The sequence below is a fragment of the Phycomyces blakesleeanus genome (genome assembly GCF_001638985.1).
Source record: "Phycomyces blakesleeanus NRRL 1555(-) unplaced genomic scaffold PHYBLscaffold_3, whole genome shotgun sequence".
Lineage (NCBI taxonomy): Eukaryota > Fungi > Mucoromycota > Mucoromycetes > Mucorales > Phycomycetaceae > Phycomyces > Phycomyces blakesleeanus.
In genome coordinates, this window is record NW_017265136.1 from 1,720,269 (window position 1) to 1,743,914 (window position 23,646).

Here is a 23,646-nt window from a genome sequence, read left to right on the forward strand (position 1 = left end):
TAAATAATACTGATGAATGCATAAAATAGTGCTTCAATTCCAATACGAGTTTCACTATAGAGGAAGATGAATAGATCTGGTAGTCTTATATCTTTGTTTTTATAAAGTCCAATTCATAGCAGTGAGAAGAATAGTGGCACTCTTTGGTCTAAGGTAACTTGCAGTTACAGGGGATTCCTTACCAAACATGTTGAAAAGTGCAACACTTGCTCCCTGACTAACCATTGGTACAATAGCAATAAAGCGGTTACCAAGTACGTTGGAAACTTGTTCTAGCTCCAGGCAGCAAACCAAAGTAATTTCAATGAAGAAAGCCTTGTAAGATATTAATGGTTTCTATATGATTTCCTATTTTATGATAATTAAAAAATATTGTAGGAGCTCAAGGCTAAGGTGCTGTAAAAGGCTGAGATGAAGTTAAACTTTACTTTAGATTATTACCACTGTGTTCTAGGATAGTATCTCAAGTGACAAGAAGCAGTGGAAAGGCGATCGGAAAGCAAGATGACACGGTGTGTGTTCTTTTGGTTTTGCTCAGACCACGAATATCCTGCAAAGAAGTGACACAGTAGATCTTATCCACAGGTGTTTCTTGTATTGCTCATCGCAGTGAACTTCAAAGTAGCGATGTAGCTGTAGAAATGATCCTAAGTAGTTAAATAGCTCTTTTTATTTGTTTCTTAATAAAATTGTGTTTCTACCCGTACTCATTGTCTTGTCACCGAGTTGGACATTTGCACCACATAGACAGCCCACCATGTGTCACTGTGGTCTCTCTAATTCCGCATTTTACCCTTATTATTTAACTTCTTCACTTGCCCACTTGTTTTTTGGGCTCTTCTTTTTATGTCTCTATCAAATCTGCTCTCTCCAAACTCATCAAGAGAAACCAGCCAAATATTTAACTTCAAGATATTACCAATTTAAAAATACAACATATTTTTAATAATGAGCTTGTATTTCTAAAAAAAAACAAGGTTTTTATTTTTATTTAATTTGTGTTCTTTTCTATTAAAATGTCGAGTCTTTTTTTCTTACTATCAAAATATACTACTGTTTCTTTTTTCTTTGAATGCTATACTTTTTTTAATATCAATGTCAATTACGCTTAAATAAATATGCTTAAGCTTTATAGTTTTGGATTGTTGTGAGACGGGCTGTGTTGATTTGTGTAAAGAAGTGACCCAAACAATTCATAGAAAAAAGAAATATGTATCAATATCTTCTAACAAATCCTTAGCCCTAATATTGTCAATTGGCAGCTTGTTCTCTTGAGAAAGATAAAAAGAAAATAGAAGTGATGTGTAAGGATGTTCATTATTGCTTTCATCTTTCGATGTTTATATAGATATTTCGATAATAAATAAAATAGTATAATTAGTAAGCTATTACTAAGAGGCTGGGATAAACTATGCTTCATAAAAAAAAAGAGAGAGAAATAGAGGTAGATAGTCATTTTTGGGGTTCGCTATTACAATCCTTATAATTTTCAATTGATTGCTGCCCCAGTTGTAACAATCATGCTCTTCCCAAGATCATGACTTAATCAATTGGTTTACATACTTGATACAAAAAGATTTAGAGATATGGGATATGTTTGGGCCAGCCGAAAATGTGAATATACACGCAACGTGTCAGTTGGATATTTACACCGTGTGTCAAAAGGGTAAAAATACTTTTGAAAAGTAATATCATATTATTCATAAACTTCATTCTCTTGTAAGATTCAATAATAGTGACACATGGTGGGCTGTCTATGTGGTGCAAATGTCCAACTCGGTGACAAGACAATGAGTACGGGTAGAAACACAATTTTATTAAGAAACAAATAAAAAGAGCTATTTAACTACTTAGGATCATTTCTACAGCTACATCGCTACTTTGAAGTTCACTGCGATGAGCAATACAAGAAACACCTGTGGATAAGATCTACTGTGTCACTTCTTTGCAGGATATTCGTGGTCTGAGCAAAACCAAAAGAACACACACCGTGTCATCTTGCTTTCCGATCGCCTTTCCACTGCTTCTTGTCACTTGAGATACTATCCTAGAACACAGTGGTAATAATCTAAAGTAAAGTTTAACTTCATCTCAGCCTTTTACAGCACCTTAGCCTTGAGCTCCTACAATATTTTTTAATTATCATAAAATAGGAAATCATATAGAAACCATTAATATCTTACAAGGCTTTCTTCATTGAAATTACTTTGGTTTGCTGCCTGGAGCTAGAACAAGTTTCCAACGTACTTGGTAACCGCTTTATTGCTATTGTACCAATGGTTAGTCAGGGAGCAAGTGTTGCACTTTTCAACATGTTTGGTAAGGAATCCCCTGTAACTGCAAGTTACCTTAGACCAAAGAGTGCCACTATTCTTCTCACTGCTATGAATTGGACTTTATAAAAACAAAGATATAAGACTACCAGATCTATTCATCTTCCTCTATAGTGAAACTCGTATTGGAATTGAAGCACTATTTTATGCATTCATCAGTATTATTTAATGCAAATATTATATTAATAAAAGCTTGATATTAGTATGATCTCTGGTTACTTTAAAGGTTAATAATATTAATTCTAATAAGATTTGCTAATTAGGGGGGCATTGATATTGCAGGTGCTGTTGGCCATTTTCGATTGTTTTTGTCATGAAGTGAAAGAAAATTTAAATCTTGTATTAAAAAAGAAAATAGTAAAGCTGATAAAGTCTACATATGTGCAGGATTTGATTCAAAGAATTAAGATCTCATATTAGTTTTTGGATATTTAGATTCTTATGTAGAGTTTGCTGAAAGAAGCTTTTTTTTTTAGAATATCTAAACATTTACTTTTTCATTATGATGTGTAGTATTTGTGCTCAGAAATTACTAGAGTTGGTCTTTGCCCAAGTATTAGCAATTGGCAGCTTGTTATCATGAAATAGAGAAAAAGAACATTGAAGTGATGTGTAAGATTGGTCTTTATTGCTTTCATCCATAAATGCCTATATATATTTTTTTGCTAATTACTGAAATGTTGGGATACTATGCTTCTTTAGATAATTAACAATAAATAGAATGAATAAATAAATATTATTGGTGTTTATTGATACAATTCTTATAGCTTTCAATTAATTGCTACACCAGTCATAACAATCACCTTCTTCCTAAGGTCATGGCTTAATCAATCTGTTTAAAAAATGGATACAGAAAATATCTATAAAGATATGATATTTTTGAAACAGCTGTAATTTTGAAAACAGATACAACTCACCATATGTAGACTTGATTTATTTTCTTTTTTCTATATCTTTAAATAAAGACAAAAATTATTTGACTATGCATAACAAAAAATACATATTCATGCACAGATATATACTAACATTAAGGACTTCACATATTAATATTAATGATAGAGACTAATAGTTATTAATTTAGTATGATGCTCTTTATCTTTATTAAAATTTATACTATTCAATTATACCATAGTATTAATAAAGTCTGTCTTTAATATGATTCAGTAATAGCAAGATATGTATTTAAAATAATAATGATGAGAGAATACACAAGATATACAAAATACAAAAAAATGAGAATAATACAAATCATGCTAATAATACATATAATTATAATAATACATATAGTTATAATAATACAGGTAAGAATTATAATACAAATAAGAATAATAATACAAATAATGATAATAATACAAATAAGGATAATAATACAAATAATGATGATAATACAAGTTTTGCTTTCTTTCAGTTGTTGCTTTCCTTTTCGTTTTTCGATGTTTGGTGTTTGCCTTTTGTTTTCCATTTTCCATTTTTCAGCCTTGGTCTTGGAGTTTTGGGGTTTTGACCTATTGTTCTACTGTTTTGGTAATGGGGTTAGTCGTTAGTAGGGTTAGTTCCTGTTGCTTGTTAGTATCTGTTGCTTGTTAGTATCTGTTGCTTGTTGCTTCCTGTTGTTTCTGCCGGAGCCACTTGTTTCGTTTTTCCCGGCCAGGAACTTTGGAGGGTCATCCCTCTACCAGAAGAAGAACCGGAAGACTGCTGTTGCTGTAGACACCACGCCTGACCGGAAAATTGCCAGGGTGTCTACAGCAACAGCAGCGGAAGAAGGAGGGGAAGGAGGAGGTCCAGGAGGAGGAGGAGGAGAACCGGAAGGAGGAGGAGGAGAACCGGAAGGAGGAGGAGGAGGAGAACCGGAAGGAGGAGGAGGAGGAGAACCGGAAGGAGGAGGAGGAGGAGGAGAACCGGAAGGAGGAGGAGGAGGAGGAGAACCGGAAGGAGGAGGAGGAGGAGGAGAACCGGAAGGAGGAGGAGAAGAAGGAGAGGGAGGAGGAGAAGGAGGACCAGGAGGACCAGGCGGAGGAGACGGAGGGGACAGAAGGGAAGGAGGGGAAGGAGGGGAAGGAGGAGAAGGAGGGGAAGGAGGGGAAGGAGGGGAAGGACTAGGTGGACTAGGTGGAGGAGTAGGTGGAGGAGAAGGGTCAGGAGAAGGGTTAGGATTATCCCTTTCCTGAGCCTCACTCTCCTCCGCTCGTTTTATCAGATGATATAAAATCATCTGCCTACTCCTCCACCGGAGAAGCTGTACGCCGATGGCAGGAGAAAGCTTCCTGCCACTTTTTCCTCTCTTTCCCCGCATGTTATCCAGGGTCACGATCCGACCCAGCACCTTTTCGTTGCTGGGTGGATCGTACCCGAAATCGGCAGGGCACGGCCGCTTTTTCCCTGTGATTGCAGCTAAGAAATAAAAGATATATATTAATATTAGATGCAAAATTAGATACTACAAATAATAATAATTGTGATAATAATAAAGACATTCTTACCTTTTACAGAACCGCCGTCTGCAATCATAGATGGGGCCCACTCAGAATTTGTATCTCCTTCATTACTGAGTGGGGAGGAAGCAAAGCATTGATGAGGACCCCATCTTCGGCGAATGGAGCGTTGCTCCTCGTTTGGGTCAGCTCCGTCGATCACAGAGGACAGCTTTCTTTTTGTACCTCTTGTCTCGCAAGATACTAAATAACAATAATAATAATAATAATAATAATAATAATAATATAAAGGCACGATTAGAATTGCTGGATTTACTAAACGTTTTGTGAGATAAGTGCTTACCAAAATTGTCCGTCGGCTTTGTGACATCTCTGCCAGCGCAAGAAGAGGCACCAGAGGACGCACCACAAACAGCGCCAGAGGACGCACCACAAACAGCGCCAGAGGACGCACCACAAGCAGCGCCAGAGGACGCACCACAAGCAGCGCCAGAGGACGCACCACAAACAGCGCCAGAGGACGCACCACAAACAGCGCCAGAGGACGCACCACAAGCAGCGCCAGAAGACGCACCACAAGCAGCGCCAGAGGACGCACCACAAGCAGCGCCAGAGGACGCACCACAAAGAGCGCCAGAGGACGCACCACAAAGAGCGCCAGAGGACGCACCACAAACAGCGCCAGAGGACGCACCACAAGCAGTGCCAGAGGACGCACCACAAGCAGCGCCAGAGGACGCACCACAAACAGCGCCAGAGGACGCACCACAAACAGCGCCAGAGGACGCACCACAAGCAGCGCCAGAGGACGCACCACAAGCAGCGCCAGAGGACGCACCACAAACAGCGCCAGAGGACGCACCACAAACAGCGCCAGAAGACGCACCACAAGCAGCGCCAGAGGACGCACCACAAGCAGCGCCAGAGGACGCACCACAAACAGCGCCAGAGGACGCACCACAAACAGCGCCAGAAGACGCACCACAAGCAGCGCCAGAAGACGCACCACAAACAGCGCCAGAAGACGCACCACAAGCAGCGCCAGAGGACGCACCAGAAGGAGCACCAGAAAGGGCACCAGAAGGAGCACGAGAGCCTGAGGAAAAAAATTTCCTATCAGGGTTGGAGGAAAATGCCTCAGAGTCACCCACCAAAGGCCTGCTTTGGCGAGGACGCTGGGCGTGAGGGTATGGCCAATTTTGGCGAGAGGCGTTGCTGTTTTTGGTTTTATTATTATTACGCATGTTAAAGGAAGGATATAAAGAGAAAAAAGTATGGGCGAAGAAAAGGGCTTTATATAGTTTTTTTTTTCCTTGTAGTGGAATGTTTTGTTGGAAAATAATATGGCGTATAATTACTCATACAAATGCGAAATTTTTCATGTGAAAGTAACGGAATATGTGTATATGCCTCTTAGTTAATCTACAAATTTTGGAATATAGTATACATAGTATTAGAGAAATTACTACCTTTTGTTATTATTACTATTATTATCATTATTTCCTTTGGAAAAACAATACAAGTCTGGCTGTTGAGTGGCCAAGACAAATATGTGCAAATCACCGAGTTAGATTATCAGTGTCGCATTACATATTTTGTTGCATACCTACATGTGTAAAAAAATAATAGCTAGCTAATTTTGTAGTGATTTCTTTTTTTTTCCTTTCTTCCTCTCATAAGAAAAGTAATATATTTTTATTAAAGATAAGACAGTAATACAATATGTAATCATGTAACAGATAATAGTGAATCATAAGAGTACATTCAATTCTTAATAGCATAATGAATTAGATACTCATCAACGAATTTAATTGAGAGAATATACACAGTTTAAAGGTTGTCCTGTTATATAAGATATAGATTATATACTCCGTGGATTTGTACAAATATCAGAGCATCATCAAAAAAGAGAGAGAGGAAGAATTTGATAAACTAAATAATTTTGATCAGCAAAATCATAGCATTGGATAAAATGTTTGTAACCTTTAAGAGCCCTCTCTTCCTCCATATATATATATATATATATATATATGCGTAGGAATATATTTTCCTGTAAAGAAACAACAACAGATGATTAGTTGATAGTCAATAATCTTAATAAGATTATTTAATTAATATAATACTGAAATCTTATGCATGTATTCAAACATTTGGCTAGTTCAAAGATATCATATTTTTCCAAATGTTCCTTGTGTCAATTATGTAGGCAAATTGATTTAGCCATGGCTTTTCCAGATATATGATTTCTACAACTGGCAGCAATCAATTGAAAAGACATACAAATTGTTACAACAAACCATCACAGTGTTTATATCTTTTCATATTTCTCTCTTATTCATAATTTACTATTCAATTGAAGAAGTATAGTTTATCTCAGCATCTTAATATTATATTAACTACCTTTATTAGCTATTAGAATACTTTTATAAGCATAGAAAGATAAAAGAAATACATTCCATCATACCATATCACTCGAGTTCTTTTTCATCATTCTTGAGAGAACAATCTTCCAATTATAGATGCTTGAGCTAAAGAGTTGCTAGGGGATATTAATATTCATTCTCATTTCTCTTCAAGTATTCGTCCTACTGAATCGTATAAGCAAATATCACCGGTCTCATGATAATATTTCAGAATACATCTTAGACGGAAAAATAAAATATCGTGGATTACATATCAAGTTGTGTGCTCTCAAACAAAAGGGTTGGATAAGCTGAAGTCAGCTTTATTGAAAAAAAGTGAAGGGAAATATACATATGTTGCTATAGGGCTTGTTGTATGTGTACACTCAAACAGTTGATAACTTTTAACCAAACCCACTCTAAGACTATTTAATATTATTTATTTCTTTTCCTTTTATAATATTAATATATATCAGTTGAAGGTCTATTATTTCAAAGTATTATTCTTTAGTAACCATTGTATATTGCTAGACATACATTTAAAGCTGTAAAATCTTCTTTACTATCCGGAACAGATATTAAATAGGGAAAACATTTCTTTCGGATCATATGTATATATAGCTAATTAATTAGATCAACAAATTAAGCACATTTACGCAGACACGATATTGGATCAACCTACTAGCTGTGCGCAAATCTACCTTTATCAAGTCAAGCTTGAAACCATTCTTGTGAAATTGGGTACCTATAGTACATATCTAAAGCTTGCTCTACACTATGTATAGTTAATGAAAATATCCCATGTTTCTCCAACTCCTAATATATTTCTTTTACAGTATCCAAAATTCAGTGCTATTTTGTTTTGGAAAGAATGCATATCATTCTCCAAGGTTACTAACTCAGTAGCTTGACTCAAATATATATATGTTGTTAGTCTTGTATAATTTCCAGTCAATTCCTGAAATAGTTCCATAGACGAACCCAAGTATATTTCCTGTTCAAGATTTTTATTAAAATTAAATCGGATTTAGGCCATAGGAAACTAGGAAAGATATAATTGAATACGTCTTTATAACAGTCTGATTCACAGTGTATCTTTATGGGTTACTTGTTATCCCGTTTTATTGCCTATATATATATATATATATATATACATATATCTCTTTTATCTTTTTAATAAAAGCTTGGCTTTGAGGTATTGATAGTTAGACAATATATATTTGAATATATCTTTACGACTATTCGATTCATAGTATAGATTTATGGACCAATTACTACTTTATTTTATTTTCTATATACCTTTTATCGCTTATTCATCTATCAAAATCTGAGATATATCTTTATACATACTAAACCTTTAATACATCATTATTTTATTTATTTTTTTTGCTAATAAGCTTAAAGTAGAACATATATATATTTAGCCAAAGCTGATTTATCCAGGATATTTAATTCATCCGAGACTATTGAGCTTGTATCAAGTATTATATAGTTACACACAAAGAAACTATACAAAACACCATCAAGCATCATGCACCAAAAATAAGGGCCTACAGAAAAGTATTATTGAGTTATTTTTTTAACAAGATTGTGGCTATACATCAGAGGGATCTCTAGTCTTATATATATATTGATATTATACTTTGGATAGATTGTTACCCCGATCTGTTTTTTTTTCACCTACATATATTCAACTACTCACCAAATTGCCTACAGATATCTTCACAGTATCTATTAGTTAGTGAAACAAATGTGTATATGTGTATTTGATGTTCGAGCCCGAGACCTTGCTCGTTGGTCTTGTTTGTTGAAAATAATATATACCAATAATCAAAAGTAAGATATTTTTTAAAGAAACTGGTATACCTGGAACTTTTGATGAAGAGTAAAACATTAATCGTTAGCCGAGGGTGTAAAAAGTCTATAAAAATAAAATTAATAGTAAGAAAATATACAGAGGCATATTGACACAATGGATTTTATCCACCAGTGTTTCTTGCATCGCTTATTGCAGTGAGCTTCGAGGTAGTGATATAGCTATAGAAATGACTCGGAGTAGTTAAATAGTTCTTTTTATTTGTTCTCTAATAAAGTTGTCTTTCTACTCGTATTCATATTCTTGGCACTGAGTTTGACATCTACGCCACATAACCAACCTACCATATGTTATAAGGGTAAAAAGCCGTTTTTACAATCAAAGATATATACATATATTTTATTCGCTTTCTTTTTTATACTTTTTTAAATAAAAGTAAAACTATCTGTCTATGAATAACAGAAAAACTACATAGCCACAAACCCATATATTTACTAGGAGCATCTTCAGCAGTGGGAAATTTTAATTTATATAAAGCCAAGCACTGCCACTTTATTTAAAGAAAAATATTACTTTGCCCAACAGTTCAATTTTATCTTTTTCTTTAAATAAATTTTGAGAGCGTTTTCATCAATCAATTCTAAATTCTTGTTATCTTTAACCAAAAAGATTTTAAAAAAATAGAACTACTGGGGGTACCAATTTAAATTAAAAATGGAGTTTTTTAAAGGGAATCGCTGAAGATGCTCTTACCATTCAAATCCCTGCTGTATAATGGCTCGTTGCTTTACACTCTATAAGTGTGTAGTGTACGTGTACCTGATATATAACAACTCTGGAGATTGTTAACTTTCCGGGCTCATTGACAAGAAGGAGACAAGAGTTTGGTTGTAGAGTCTGTATTTCACTCAATTGTGGGGTATATACCACACTTTTCGCCGCATATTTAGTTTATTAGCGTATGTAATATGGATGCATATATCTGTAGTAAAAAAAAACCTGTTACGACGTTACGTAATTTGCCAAATTAAATACAGAAAATTGGATATAAATCCAAGCTAATCAAGTAAAGTGTTCCTGTATGTATAAACCACCTAATAAGAAACAATGAGATCCACCATTTAAAAGCTGATTGATATTGATTACTCAAGTATTGATCAAAATATCCTATCTTTTCACTCTTAAAAAACCATTTACTAATAAAATTGGCTATTTGCACCAAACAGTCCATTTTTGATACCCATTTTTTTCAGGACAGCATCTGAAAAAAAAATGTTGAAAAACATATTCTGTTTTATTAAGTAAAGTTGTAGCAAACGGCAATTCATGATGGCCAGTACTTATGTGATCAATAACTTGCCGATATTAATGGAGATATCAGCATATTAAAAATGTCAATATCGATATTTATACCACCAAAAGATGTTGATTAAATGTCCGACTGTAAAGCTGTGTATGCCAAAAATATCATTCGCGTTGTGTGTATGGCAGATTTTGTAGTCGTTTAATATATGGTTATTAAAAAAAACAGTAAATCTTCTCAGTAATAAAATATTATGTGCGTATAATTTTATTTCTTAAAGCATTTTCTTGTAATTAGAATAACACCATGTTTAATCTAATCAGCATAGTTCTTGGACACCTTACAATCTTTTCATGTTTAGCTATATTAGCATATTCTATCAACAATCCTACCATTCACCAAACTATTTGTATAAGTATAATAGCTTCTCAGCATAGTGTGTACAGACCACTGCAAGGAATAGTCGACAAGAATAAGAAAGGGTGGAGATATATTATTACTATTTTCATAAAAGTAATGGGTCAAAAAAAGTCTCCTCTAAAATTGCTTCTGAGATTGCCCTTGAAATTAACTCTTTTGTTGTTGTTGTCATAGAGATCTAATTAAATAGATAAACAAGTAAAAAGGTTGTTTATATCATTATACATCTTATGTATATATTTATATATAGATCAAATGAAATTAGAGTATATCGCCTTTCTAATGTGCATGCCCCCTTCTTTGTGAATATGCATGGCTTTATTCCAAATAGCTCATCATGGTCATTAGGGAGCCTACCACTTTTTACTTAATAAGACAAAAGAAATTACCATCATTTTCACTGTCTACAAAGTCTACATTTTACTTTTGTATATATATATAAAAAAGAGAGAAAAACTGATTTTAATGCAAATTTATATTTTTATTTTCATTTTCTCTTATTTTGAGAGCATATTCTTTTTTTTTTTGTTTTTTTTTGTTTTTTTTTGTTGGCTTTCTATAGATGTATATGTATATAGCTACATATTATAGAAAGCGTTTAGGATCATTATTCACCACCATTGGATACACTCAGATTTCCAATTGCATTTTCAATTAATCGAATATCACCATCTTCTGGTCCATGAAGAACACGGCGCTTGTTGGTACTAATAAGCGTATTACGAGCCTCTACCATTCCAAACATGCCAGCCAAGCTCTTGGATTGATTTTGTTTTGCCTTGATTTTTTTCATTGTTTCAATACCTTCCTCTAGGATGCCTTCTAGTACATCACACCGAGTTTTGATTGAATCGTCCTCATCGTGTAATTCGTATTGTCCTTCAAGTAAAGGTATAAGTCCTTCATTTAGTAACTCAAGAGAGTAAGTATTGACTTGGTCAGTATTGTTTTGTTGGTCGCTGCTGCCGCTGGATAATAAGTTCGTTCGCTCGACAAGATTTATAATGGCATCAATGCATTTTTGTGTGGGTTGCAAAGGCACATCTTGAGATCTCAAAAGATGTACTAAAGTGGCTGGTACTTCGTTTTCATCTTTTAGAAATTCTCTATAATATTTTTGTTAAATTCAAACGAAAGAACAATAGCTTGTCTGAGAGCGCACACATACACATATTATTGCTATAGTCTCTACCTTCCACTATTTATCATTTTTCTTTATCTTGACAGATATATATATATATATATATATATATATATACATAAAAGTATAGAAAATAATTTTACCTAACACAGGATGAACTTCCACGAGATATAATATTAGATATAATGGATAATGCTTCGCTTGTGATCTTCCATTCTTCGTCGATTTCACAGTACATGTATCCTAATGTAGGATCCCACTGCCTTGTTTCCTGATTGTAAATCTTGCCTGGAACTCGGACATGAGCAAGGACACACTTTATAAGATTGTTGTTGTTGATGATTTTCTGGATCAACAAACCCCCACAGACGGCGATGTTTCCTATTAACAAGAATGCGTCTCGTCGGATGCCGGCCGGAAAATCTGGGGTCATCAAGGCAGGAATATGATTTAAGAGGCCAGATTTAAGTAATATTACAGAGTGTTCGTCTGGGCCTGATGTGATGTTGATAATAGCTCGTAGTGCAGGAACTATGATAGGAATACTGCTGCGTCTGTAAACTCCAAGAGATGAGATATTATGTCGCTGATTAATATTAATATTTTCATTTTTCTTATTGTTTTACTAAATAAATGTAAGTATATTAAACTATACCATACTATATATCACCAATTAATCCTTTTCACTTCCTATCGCTCCACTACACAATAGTTGGACTAACCTGAGAAGTTGGGATAACCTTGAGCATAATTCAAAAGAAATGGAAACGTTTCTGTAAAAACTTGGTACCTCGTGCATACTGTAAAGTATACGAGATAAACCCCAGCTAATAACAAGAACAAGATATTATTTAATTTTATGGCCATGTCTATGCTGATCCTTTGTTTTGCTTTGTTTTGTGAAATATGCAATAGTAATCCACAAATTGTACTTACCAAGCGTCTGTGAGAATATCATTATGATCAAAATGAATAAGTTTCTCTAAAACTTCAAACACAGGGCAGTACTATAGAGCATTTCATTATCAAAAGAATCAATAAATAAACCGAATTTATATTTATATTTATTTTTATTTTTATTTTTATTTTTATTTTATTTTTAAAAACAGGAGCAAGAACAAGTAGTATACTCACAACAGACCAATAGTTTGCCGTTTTGAATCCTCCGCGAGACATGTTTGCCAAAGACCATACTAACGCCTTGACATTTGTGCACATTTCTTGATCGGTAATGTGCATCTTTCCGTAGGAATATGAGTATGTATACACTTGGGTGTATATTTCGTCGTGAATGGTCTTTAATACTTCGGCCACAACAGCAGGCGCACGCTTTTCCATAAGCATCTCTCGAAGTTGTGCTGATTCGCCAGCAAAGTTGGACAGTGCCCATGCAATCTAAAATCACATTAATACAACAAAGAAATTAGAAAAGAAGAGTTTGATACAATATGTTATAGTAGACTGTGTGTTTGTAAACCCAATTGAACGGATCAAGATCTCTGAGTATTTACTTCACACCATCTTATATTATATTACCTGTGCTCTTGTATTTGGAGAGCAGTTATTACGACGTATGCAAATCAACAAGGAATCCACAATTCCAGATTCTACCAATGCATAGGTCTGTTCAGAAGAGCCTGCCTAAAAAAAACAAAAGAAAATAAGAAACAGAGAAAACAAAAGAAAAGGGTTGAAGTAGTATATGTATATGGGTGTGTAGATAATTAAAATAAGTTTATTCATTCTCAAGATTTTACTTACTGCAATGTTGGTCACAATCCAGGCACACTCAAACTAAAGAATAAAAGAAAAGAAGACAAGTGTCAGTATATGGTTATAATCTTCTTTGATTATAAAGAAGCCCATTAAAAATATACATATATATATATATAGATGATTTACCTGAATACTACTAGCTTCATCCCAGGTAAGAATCTCATTAATACGTGGCAGTATGTCTAATGCCAAAATATCTTGAGCAGACTCAGAGCTACCCCCAACTGATTATTATTTTAAATATTGTTAATTACAAAATATAAGTAACAAAAACCATAGACATAAAATATAAAGTGTAAAAGCATCTATTCATGACAATAGTAATTACCCTGAGTAAGATATCGTCGTAGCATTTCTACACTTTGCAAACACATTGCTTTATCATGCGAATAAAGATAATATCGAATAGTAGGCAACTGTCAAAGAGGTATAAAAAATAATAATAATAAAAGTTGAATTAGTTTTCACAATCTCATTCCTTTCCTCTTCTTTTTAGTTATTTCGTTCTATCTTTCATATATATACTTGCAGTGCTTTTTTCAATCGTTTCTGCATCCGCATCTAAAGACATGTTGTGGATGTTGACATTGGCCAGCTTTCGACTGATTTCATAAAGAATGTCATCAGGCTCGTATTCATCGATCGTCATGGTTGGCACAGCTAGAATTGATAGTGATAAAGAAGAAGAAGGAAAAATCAGACATGGTAAGTTTCCTTTTTTATTTCTTTTCCTTTATTTCATTTCATTTTATTTCATTTTATTTTATTTTTGGTCTTTAGTTGATCTCTTTTTATTTCTCTTTCTTTATCTCTGTTTCGATATTGGTTGTATTTCTAACCTTTGAATGGGGAGTAAGAGGATGAAATCTTGTCGATGAATCTGGTATTTTAAAACCAAAAAAAAAAACAAGCAAACAAACAACAACAACAATGCGTGTGCAGGAAAGTAATCAATAAAAAAGAAAATGGCCTAGAATAAGAAATAGTGTCTGAGGAATTTTTCCTGGTGAAACCAAGAGCATAAACCGGAAGTCACGACAATTCCAAAGGGAGAATGAAGATGGAGACAAACGTTTGGTTCAAACAAGCCGGTTAACATTTGGTTTCACTTTCCAACTCATCTCTGTTCTTCTCTCTCTGTATACATGTATATTTGCGCATGCTTATTCACTATGTTTTAGAAATAAGATTATATATATATATATCTATTTTAAAGATCTTGTTGAAATTCATCCAAGCAAAACAGCTTTATGTTGTGTCTCAAATGATGATCAACAGATAATAATAACCTTCTTGGGGTTTGTTTAATAAGCTTATTGCACAAGAGCTTGAAAGGATGATATACTGTATACAAATTGACTCGTAGGCAAGAAGATATATATAAAAGTATCATGATGATACTGTAAATCAAGCTTTAATACATATTTGCTTTGAAAGGATAGCAAGTCATTAGTATCCATATCAATACAGGTATTTCCTAATAGCAAGATAGATAATCTATACTTTCTATTGCTTACCCATGGCATTTTACTTACAAATTTATAAGCAACTATATATGAGAAAATCTCTTTATTGAACCTTTGAATGTAAAATTAGAATGAATTATAAAAACAAAATAGTCCAAATGGCATTAGAGACATTTACCTGCAGTACACATCTTTGTGAGAATACATGCTGTTTTGTATATGGAAGCGAGAAAGAGAAATAATTAGCAAATCGATCAACTAATCTACCAAAAGCTTTTAAATAAATATATATATATATTTATGTATATTAAAGCAATAATGATCTCCTCTGATATTTGGCTTTGATGACCACATTTACATATATCTTGTAATTGTGGATATTCATTGATATAAAGCTGTGATTATCTACAAGTATCGATCGCCATTCTCTGTTCTAGTTGTACTAATTATGTAACCTTGAATATTTTATATCCTATTGATGATTGGTGTCCAAATTTAAATATCTATATACATTATAAGGATATGTATGTATGTAAAGCTATAAGCATATATGTATGATCACCAAAATGATCACTACATGCCAATGGAATAAAAGTAGTATATATATATATAATATTCAGTGTATATTGATCCAATATTCTAGTAATATCAATAACCTCTCAGCTCAATATACCATTCGGAATATTAAGTTGGTGGGACGTGCGTATCCATACAAAGATCATTCCCGTGAGGTTTTGCTTTTGTACTATTGTTTTGTTTTATTTGATGTACTCAAGCATTAAGCCATATATAGAGAAATATTGACAGCAATATATATATATATATATGATTATATAATTATGTAATTGATCTACAACAGAAAACAAGAATTACTACAATACTCTTACAGTAAAAGCAATACGCATCTTGATCATGATCAAATCCTTAAAGAGTCTTGGAAATACCATAGTATCCAAATATATAAATAATAAGCAGGTTCTTATTTTTTTAAGTTAAATTAGTTAGCAAATAGATCTGTCGTTGATCCTCATTTTGCATGGTTGACTTTTTTTTATAATAAAAGAACAACCCTAATCCAATGATGTTGCTTAAATATTTGACCGTTTTAATCTGTCCACCCCAGATATGTCCATATAATTCTTATTTTCTGGTTTCCTATTCGAGTAGGATATGTAACATTTCCTAAAATAGAGGTCATTGCATTGCATTATATTTTGTATTTTAAAATAATCAAAAATAAAATAAAAAAAGGTGATTATAGGAAATATTATATATATATATATATGTGTGTGTAGGCTGTAAATCTGGACTTAAATAATTTTATAATTTATTTATTTTTAGTGTTTTCTGTATTGTAGAAACTGATTAATAAAATAAGAGGGAAAAACTGGCCTTATTGTACAATTGCTACTATTGAACAATGAAAAAAAAAAATGAAAGTCGCTGGGTATTCATTAGTATTCGATCAATTTGTCTTTGGAGCTTATCTAACAAAGAACAAAACAAAAAAAGAAAGGACCCAAAGACGCGATAAGCTTGGATGATGATGACACAATTTGCTTGTATAACCAGCTTATGATATTAATATATACAAATAAATACATTAATACATAAAATACGATTACATTGTACAGTTTAGTAGAACATATACAAACATTCAAACAAAAACTCATATCAATTCATTCATTCAATCGTTTAAAGGATCCTTATATGTAAGGTCAGTAGTAGTCTCCAAGCGTGACCTTGTACACAGAATGACTCGATCTGCGTAGTTATTAGTACAAAAGAAAGAAAGAATATTCAAGGAATAATATTTTCCCAGATCATATTCAAGAAATTTTGTGTGTTTTTCTTTTGATTTTTTTTTTGGTTAATTTGTTTAAAGCAATGCAGTTGATGTTTTCCGAAAGATTAGCCATAAATCAATATAAATTAAAGAAGAAGAAAAGAGAGAGAGTAGACAGCAGGCTTTTATAAACAAGCACAAGAAATCCTTCTATTTCAATGCAATCGGTATTAAGGTTGAGTTCGATAGCATACAAAAGTAAAAGGGAAAGAAACCCTTCTTTGATTCCGCGAAAATATAATTCCGGGCCAAGCATTTGGTTTCCGATACCAGCAATTTTTTTTTTCTTTTTCTTTTTTTTTCTAAAAATTGCTTTAAAAAAAGAAAGCCAGTATTCTTAGCATATGTTTAGACTTCTTCATTGTACTCATTACATTCATCACACTTGGTCATGGTAGAAGTCAGACCTATGCCTTATAGGCAGCTATTCATTCTATGTGCTTGCCGTTTTGCTGTAAGTACACCAACACTTCTAAAAATGTATTTCCTTTTAGCCTTTTAGTCCAAGAATATATTCTATATAGACAGACAGACAGACAGACAGACATATATACATTTAACAAATAAAAGCTTTTCATTATTATGATCAATAATATCAATATTACAAACAATCACAATTATAAAAAAAAACCCAAAAAAACCCAAAAAAACCCAAAAAACTAATGATTTTATTTATCATTCATTCAAATTTTCTTACAGGAACCAATCTGCTTTACCGTCTTATTCCCCTTTATCGTCCCAGTAAGCTTATTACCTTCCTTTCTTTCTCTCTTTGGTTACATGCATTTAATTATACTGGATCATACACATATATTATATTATATTACTTTTCTGAATTCTACCTTTATATTTAAAAACCTAAAAATAGGATATGATATATCCATGACTAATATTGCGCTTTTTTTTTTCTTAGATGGTACGAGACTTTAATATCACAGACGAAGCAAACGTTGGTTATTATGTTGGATTTATTACCTCATCGTTTGCGCTTGCACAATTTCTTACTGGTATGATATGCACAGATCATAATATATATAAAAATTACAATAATAATAATAATAATAATTATGATTATGATTATGATTATGATGATATAATGCAATTGCTTACTCATAAATACATATATACATTGATCTAATTAAGGTATGCCTTGGGGTATGCTGTCTGATCGCATTGGACGTAGACCGGTTATCTTAACCGGTATGGTCGGAACGGTTATCAGTATTCTTCTGTTTGGATTGTCAAAGTCATACATTTGGGCTCTTTTGGCAAGAAGCTTGTGCGGTTTGTTGGTAACGTCAAAAAAATAAGGATTCATTCATTTGTGCGTGAGAACTTATATTCTTTTATTATTATTATCACAAGAACGGAAATATCGGTGTATTGAAAAGTATGGTGGCAGAATTGACTGCCGGACAACCAGCAGATAAACGAGCAAGAGCATTTTCTCTATTGCCATTGATGTACGGCCTTGGAAGTATCATTGGCCCAATCTTGGGAGGTAAGCATTATTGACTCAATATATATTTAAATACAGACTTTGACTTTCTGTGTATGGATTTGTGTAGGATTCCTTGTTCATCCTGTCGAGACATACCCTGATATATTTGGAAGGGGCGGGTTTATTACAGACTTTTTGACAGAATACCCATATTTCCTCCCTTGTTTCATTGCAGCCATCATATGCTCCCTTGGACTGATATTTGGTCTTTTCCAGCTTGAAGAAACCTTGAATGTCAGCCGTGAAAAAGAGGAAGAAAACAGTATTACCGAACAGACCCAACTTCTTGCTCAACCAGAAGAACCTTCTGCGTATGACACTTTCAATACAACATCCCAAGGAAACGTAACGATCTCACCTACACCTACTCTTCAAGCCAAACCAGCCCCACCAACCATCAGAGAATCCCTCACTCCTGCTGTTCTGGCTATCTGTACCACTTATGCTGCTTTTTGCTTCCAAGCTGTGTTTTATGAAGGTAAGCCTAAATAGCTATATAGAAACACTTTGTTTTTTTTTTTATTTGTTTGCCTGTTTGTTTGTTTGTTTGGGAAGGATCTCCAAAATCATATATGTATATATTGTATATGTATACTTATTAGCCTTTATTTAGAACTCTTTCCTATCTGGACATCCAGTAGTAGAGGGGCCGGTGGTCTCGGGTTTCAAACAAGCGAGACGGGTATGGCCCTTGCCTTCTCTGGTGGCGTTACTTTGTTCTCCCAATTGGTACTTTTACCCCCTCTTGTATCACGCTTTGGACTCGTCCGTCTCTTCCGCTCTGTGCTGTTTGTACTCATATTCCTGTACGCCTTACAAGGCCTTGTCCGTTTACTTTATAACGTGCCTGACTTTGATGGCCAAGTGGACACCAAGTTATGGGTCTGGGTGGGTCTGTTGACCTGTCTGGCCATCAAGACCATTTGCGTCACCATCTCATTTACCGGATGCACTATTCTTGTCAACAATGCTGCACCACGCGCAGATGCACTCGGTACCATTAACGGATTCTCCCAGTGTAAGCCATGGCATATCAGATCAAATCAGATCAAGCCTAAACAATTTTGTAATAATATTACTAACAAACAAACCCTAAAAAAACTGCATTTTGTTTGTCATGATATATAGGCTGTGCTAGTGCCACGCGCGCTCTCGGTCCAGCCACTTGCGGTATTATTTGGTCATCGTAAGTAATTTCTCTACCTTAAATATATTTATAACATAACAAATCCAAGGTTATGCATTAGTCAAATCAAGTTTATTAAAAATGTCTTTTTTCTTTTAAAAAACAAATTATATAGTTCTCTTGGTGCAAAGTGGATTCCTTTCCAACTTAGAGTGCACATCAGTTTCATAGTACTCTCGTTGTTTGCCATATTCACATATTGTTCAAGTGAGAGACTTAAAAGACTCGAATTTGAAGGACCATATTCAAGAGAAGAAGTTGTGTCTACTGATGAATCAGAGACTCAAGACCAGGACCAGCTCAATCGAAGAGCTTAAATTAATCAAAGAGACAGAGAGAGAGAGAAGGGAGAGATCCCTTTGTTACCCCATTCTTATTCTTATTCTTATTCTTCTTTTCTCTGTACATATGCTTCTGGTAATAGCTAAATAACCAACCAACCACACCTCATCCAAAAGACAAAGAATAAGAAAAAGAAGTAGAAATAATAATAGCACCAAATAGATATCTTTATGTATCATTAAACATAAATTTTAGTATGCAATCTATCTTACCATAGAAAAGAGTTAAACCCTCTCTAGTAGTATTATTCCTCGATAACCCATTACCTCTTCTCCATCACTCTTCTTTTATATCTCTACACTTCTTTTTAAAGACATAAATAAAAATGGTAGTGATAATTACACCAATAATGATATTATTTAATGTTATTTTGAGTAAAACAAGATGTTGTTATAGTAAAAAATCAATATAGAGCGATACTTATATATATATATATATGTGTGTGTGTGTGTGTGTTAAATGATTACAAAACCTGTCATATGCACAATGCGAATGATATTTTTACTTCACACAGCTTTACAGTTGGACATTTAATCAACATCTTTTGATGGTGTAAATATCGATATTGGCATTTTTTAATATGTTGATATCTCTATTAATATCGGTCTGCTGTTGATAAAATAGGTACTGGCCATCATGAATCGATGTTTACTACAGCTTTACTTAATAAAGCAGAATATGTTTTTCAACATTTTTTTTCAGATGCTGTTATGAGAAAAAATGGGTATCAAAAATTGACTTTTTGGTGCAAATATCCATTTTTATTAGTAAATGGTTTTTTAAGAGTGAAAAGATAGGATATTTTGATCAATACTTGAGTAATCAATATCAATCAGCTTTTAAATGGTGGATCTCATTGTTTCTTATTAGGTGCTCATACATACAGGAACACTTTACTTGATTAGTTTGGATTTATATCCAATTTTTCTGTATTAAATTTGTTATTTTTGATCAAAGAGATCATTTTCTATTAAACTTTTACTTTCTTCATTTCAGCAATAAACTGGATAATATTCGATATACAGTTGCTTAATTAAATAAACATTTTTAAAGGTTTATTAGCTATGACACTGAAACCTCAGCGTGCATTCATAGCATACAGATCGATATAGCCAGCACTGAAACTATCCGAGCCCATAACAACCCCTCCAATTGACCCATAAAATATACCAACTTCCAAAAGGTTCAGACATAGTTACAGCTCCCAATCGATCCAGGCGCCACTGTAGCCTTCAATTGACTCACGCAATACCATCTCGAATCTCATAAAATATATACTCGTTTATTCTGACCATGGCACACACAAACCCTTTTTATATTTAAAATGTTTTTAAATGCCTGTATTCTGAAGATCGGTGAATGATGTTATTGTATTATCAGGTCCCTTCAGTGTGTGTGTGTGTGTTCTCTTGGATTTTTGTGCTTTGACAGGCTGCAAATAATTTATATACGGTAATATAAGCCAAAGTACTTTCCTGCAAAATAGAATAAACCCCGACGTACAAACAGCTTGGAAAGATCGAGGCTCAAAGAAGAAAATAACTATCAAGCGTGTAAAGTAGGTATCTTGAAACAGTGATTCCTTCTGGAAGTCGTTATTAAACCCTATGAAATAGAATTAAGCTTTTTTAAAAGACCTTTCTCTTGTGTTTTGCTGTATATTATATTGGACATTATTAAGAACTATACACAATTATTGGTATCATATATAACTTAGATATTATTCTTGTAATAGTCAAAACTCAATTATATTTCTAAGAAAATCAATCAGGCATCACCTTTATGTATATATTCCAAGTACGTTTAAGAGTCTAACTATTTTTAAACGCGTGTGCTTTCTGGTTTTTACCCTAAAAACCCTTGTTTTCTATTATGAGTGGCTGTTAAAAGGATGCGCGAATCAACATCGGGTGTCAGTTTGAATGAGAAAAATAGAGAATTGATCTTTAATGCGCAAAGTTCTGACAGACTCATTTCTGCAAGAACATGATGAGAGCTCTATATAAGCTAATGAGCTATTCGCATGAGCAGAATTGTAGTTCTTGATGGTAAATAAGGTTTCGCATCGTTGTCGCTCGTCTTTTTCTTTTTTTTTGCGCCCTTTTTTGTTTACTTTTTGCTTTTTTTTATAGTCTTTAGCTCTAGTAGTCACATGCATATAAAACCGGTCACGCATTTCTCCCCTTAGGTTTTTTTTGCAGGTGTATGCGCGATCGATGAAAGGATACAAGAGATGTGCAAAGTAGATGGAAGACTCTTCATTTACTTTGATCCTCTTCACTGAAAAGGAACTCGTGAAACTCAACTCCGTTAAAGTAGTTGAAATGACGATTGACGTTCTTTCAAAAAAAAATGTGTGTGTGCGCGTGTCAGGTACCACACTCCTCTGTAATATTTTTGGAACGAGTTTGAGTTTGACTGAAATATACACGGCTGTACTGAAGCTCTGACGATATTCTATAGAGTTAGAAAGCTCAATAAGAAATATGAGATTTTTAACGGTTTGTAAAAGAAAGGAACAAAGCTGTAGTGGTTTCTAGCAGAACAAAAAAAATTAGACCTTTTTAAAATATAAAACATATAGAATAGAATGTAGAATAAATAATAGAGAATTAAGAATTAATGGAGCTGTTCGAATTGTTTACAGAATCCCCTTTTTCTTAAGCTCTCTTAACTCGGTAAGCTTCATCCAGAACGCCAAAAATAGAAAGAGTAAAAACAGTGCTTAATAAGAATAATAATAATAAACTCAACCTTTATAAACAACCCTTGAACTACCCGGGCAAAAAAAACGAAAGTCTGCAGAAATCCCTTACTAAAAACTCAAGCTTTTTATCTCTCTCTTTATAATGATGTATAAAAAAAAGACAGCATTAATCTAATTCATTTGAAGATTTCATATCGAAAAGACCTATATTGCATCAGTCTAACTGCCTTGCTTCAAAGAAAACCAATGATCTTCTAATAATGTGTCAATAGTCTTTATATATTTGTATAATAAATACAAACCTAATACACATACTCATCTCGTTTTCTTCTTTTTACTTTATTTTTATTTGGCTTGGTTTGCGGCCATTTGTACCAAAATAGTAAAAACAAAAATAGAGGTATTATTATCAATGACATTATCATTATTAGAGGCACTTGTATAGCCTTCACTAAGCTAATATATAGCCGATTCACTCCTGTAAATAGTAGTTTCACGAGAAACAATCGTGGTAATTTGACTTGCTCACTGTTACAGGTACACAGTCAAACCAACGTGAGATGTTTACAATGAAATAAATATGTATTTGAACTTGAATTCAAACCTTAATCTCTTATTGTATAGATGCATATATATATATTGTCAATAAAGAATACAATTAAACAAGCAATATAGCTTAATGATAGTAATGAGGTGCATTAGGATCAACAATTTCTAGCTTTACTTCAAAGCCTTGGACTCTTTTGCTTTTATATATGCTTTTCTTTCAAGCCAAGAGCAACACTTTACTCAAGATCGCTTTCTTTGATATATTATAGTTATTTATATAATGTTTAACCATGGGCATGCTTTATTTGAGAATCAAAATACAGTCCTGCCACGAAAACATCTTATATGCATACATCATTAAAATCAGGATTAAGTATAATTTAAGCTTTTTTATATAAAAAGAAAAGAACATGTAATAATTAT

The 23,646-nt window shown here is 33.5% G+C and overlaps 4 protein-coding genes across 4 annotated transcripts; 2 read left to right on the top strand and 2 right to left on the bottom strand.

The window, feature by feature from the left end:
• Window positions 1-99: 99 nt before the first annotated feature.
• Window positions 100-759, bottom strand: PHYBLDRAFT_62576 (hypothetical protein; the record flags this gene model as incomplete). The annotated part of the gene is made up of 3 exons (XM_018440986.1): window positions 100-336; window positions 541-647; window positions 702-759. The coding sequence occupies 3 exons, from the start codon at window positions 757-759 to the stop codon at window positions 100-102; spliced, it is 402 nt and encodes a 133-aa protein (XP_018296710.1).
• An 834-nt stretch (window positions 760-1,593) lies between these two features.
• Window positions 1,594-2,402, top strand: PHYBLDRAFT_62575 (hypothetical protein; the record flags this gene model as incomplete). Its single annotated transcript, XM_018440985.1, has 3 exons — window positions 1,594-1,666; window positions 1,855-1,961; window positions 2,166-2,402. 3 exons carry the CDS (start codon window positions 1,594-1,596, stop codon window positions 2,400-2,402), a joined length of 417 nt encoding a protein of 138 aa, XP_018296711.1.
• Window positions 2,403-11,248: 8,846 nt separating this feature from the next.
• Window positions 11,249-14,560, bottom strand: PHYBLDRAFT_179641 (hypothetical protein). Its single transcript, XM_018438186.1, has 12 exons — window positions 14,466-14,560; window positions 14,156-14,286; window positions 13,955-14,042; window positions 13,753-13,850; window positions 13,612-13,644; window positions 13,387-13,491; window positions 12,985-13,245; window positions 12,787-12,857; window positions 12,641-12,677; window positions 12,573-12,590; window positions 11,994-12,436; window positions 11,249-11,815 (listed from the first exon to the last, which is right to left on the bottom strand). Exons 2-12 carry the CDS (start codon window positions 14,273-14,275, stop codon window positions 11,317-11,319), a joined length of 1,773 nt encoding a protein of 590 aa, XP_018296712.1. The 5' UTR covers window positions 14,276-14,286; window positions 14,466-14,560; the 3' UTR covers window positions 11,249-11,316.
• A 2,762-nt stretch (window positions 14,561-17,322) lies between these two features.
• Window positions 17,323-20,324, top strand: PHYBLDRAFT_77069 (hypothetical protein). The gene is made up of 9 exons (XM_018443219.1): window positions 17,323-17,392; window positions 17,638-17,679; window positions 17,852-17,945; window positions 18,082-18,230; window positions 18,304-18,439; window positions 18,507-18,917; window positions 19,053-19,457; window positions 19,568-19,625; window positions 19,741-20,324. The coding sequence occupies exons 1-9, from the start codon at window positions 17,330-17,332 to the stop codon at window positions 19,940-19,942; spliced, it is 1,560 nt and encodes a 519-aa protein (XP_018296713.1). The 5' UTR covers window positions 17,323-17,329; the 3' UTR covers window positions 19,943-20,324.
• Window positions 20,325-23,646: the final 3,322 nt, after the last annotated feature.

Excerpts from the sequence above, each read along its gene's own strand:
- PHYBLDRAFT_179641 (XM_018438186.1), bottom strand. The coding sequence starts at position 14,275 with ATGACGATCGATGAATACGAGCCTGATGACATTCTTTATGAAATCAGT. Across the intron at positions 14,043-14,155 it reads AAACGATTGAAAAAAGCACT|TTGCCTACTATTCGATATTA; the intron begins GCAAGTATATAT and ends CCTCTTTGACAG. Across the intron at positions 12,678-12,786 it reads GATATTCTCACAGACGCTTG|CTGGGGTTTATCTCGTATAC; the intron begins GTAAGTACAATT and ends TCTTGTTATTAG.
- PHYBLDRAFT_77069 (XM_018443219.1), top strand. The coding sequence starts at position 17,330 with ATGGTAGAAGTCAGACCTATGCCTTATAGGCAGCTATTCATTCTATGT. Across the intron at positions 17,680-17,851 it reads TATTCCCCTTTATCGTCCCA|ATGGTACGAGACTTTAATAT; the intron begins GTAAGCTTATTA and ends TTTTTTTCTTAG. Across the intron at positions 17,946-18,081 it reads GCTTGCACAATTTCTTACTG|GTATGCCTTGGGGTATGCTG; the intron begins GTATGATATGCA and ends GATCTAATTAAG.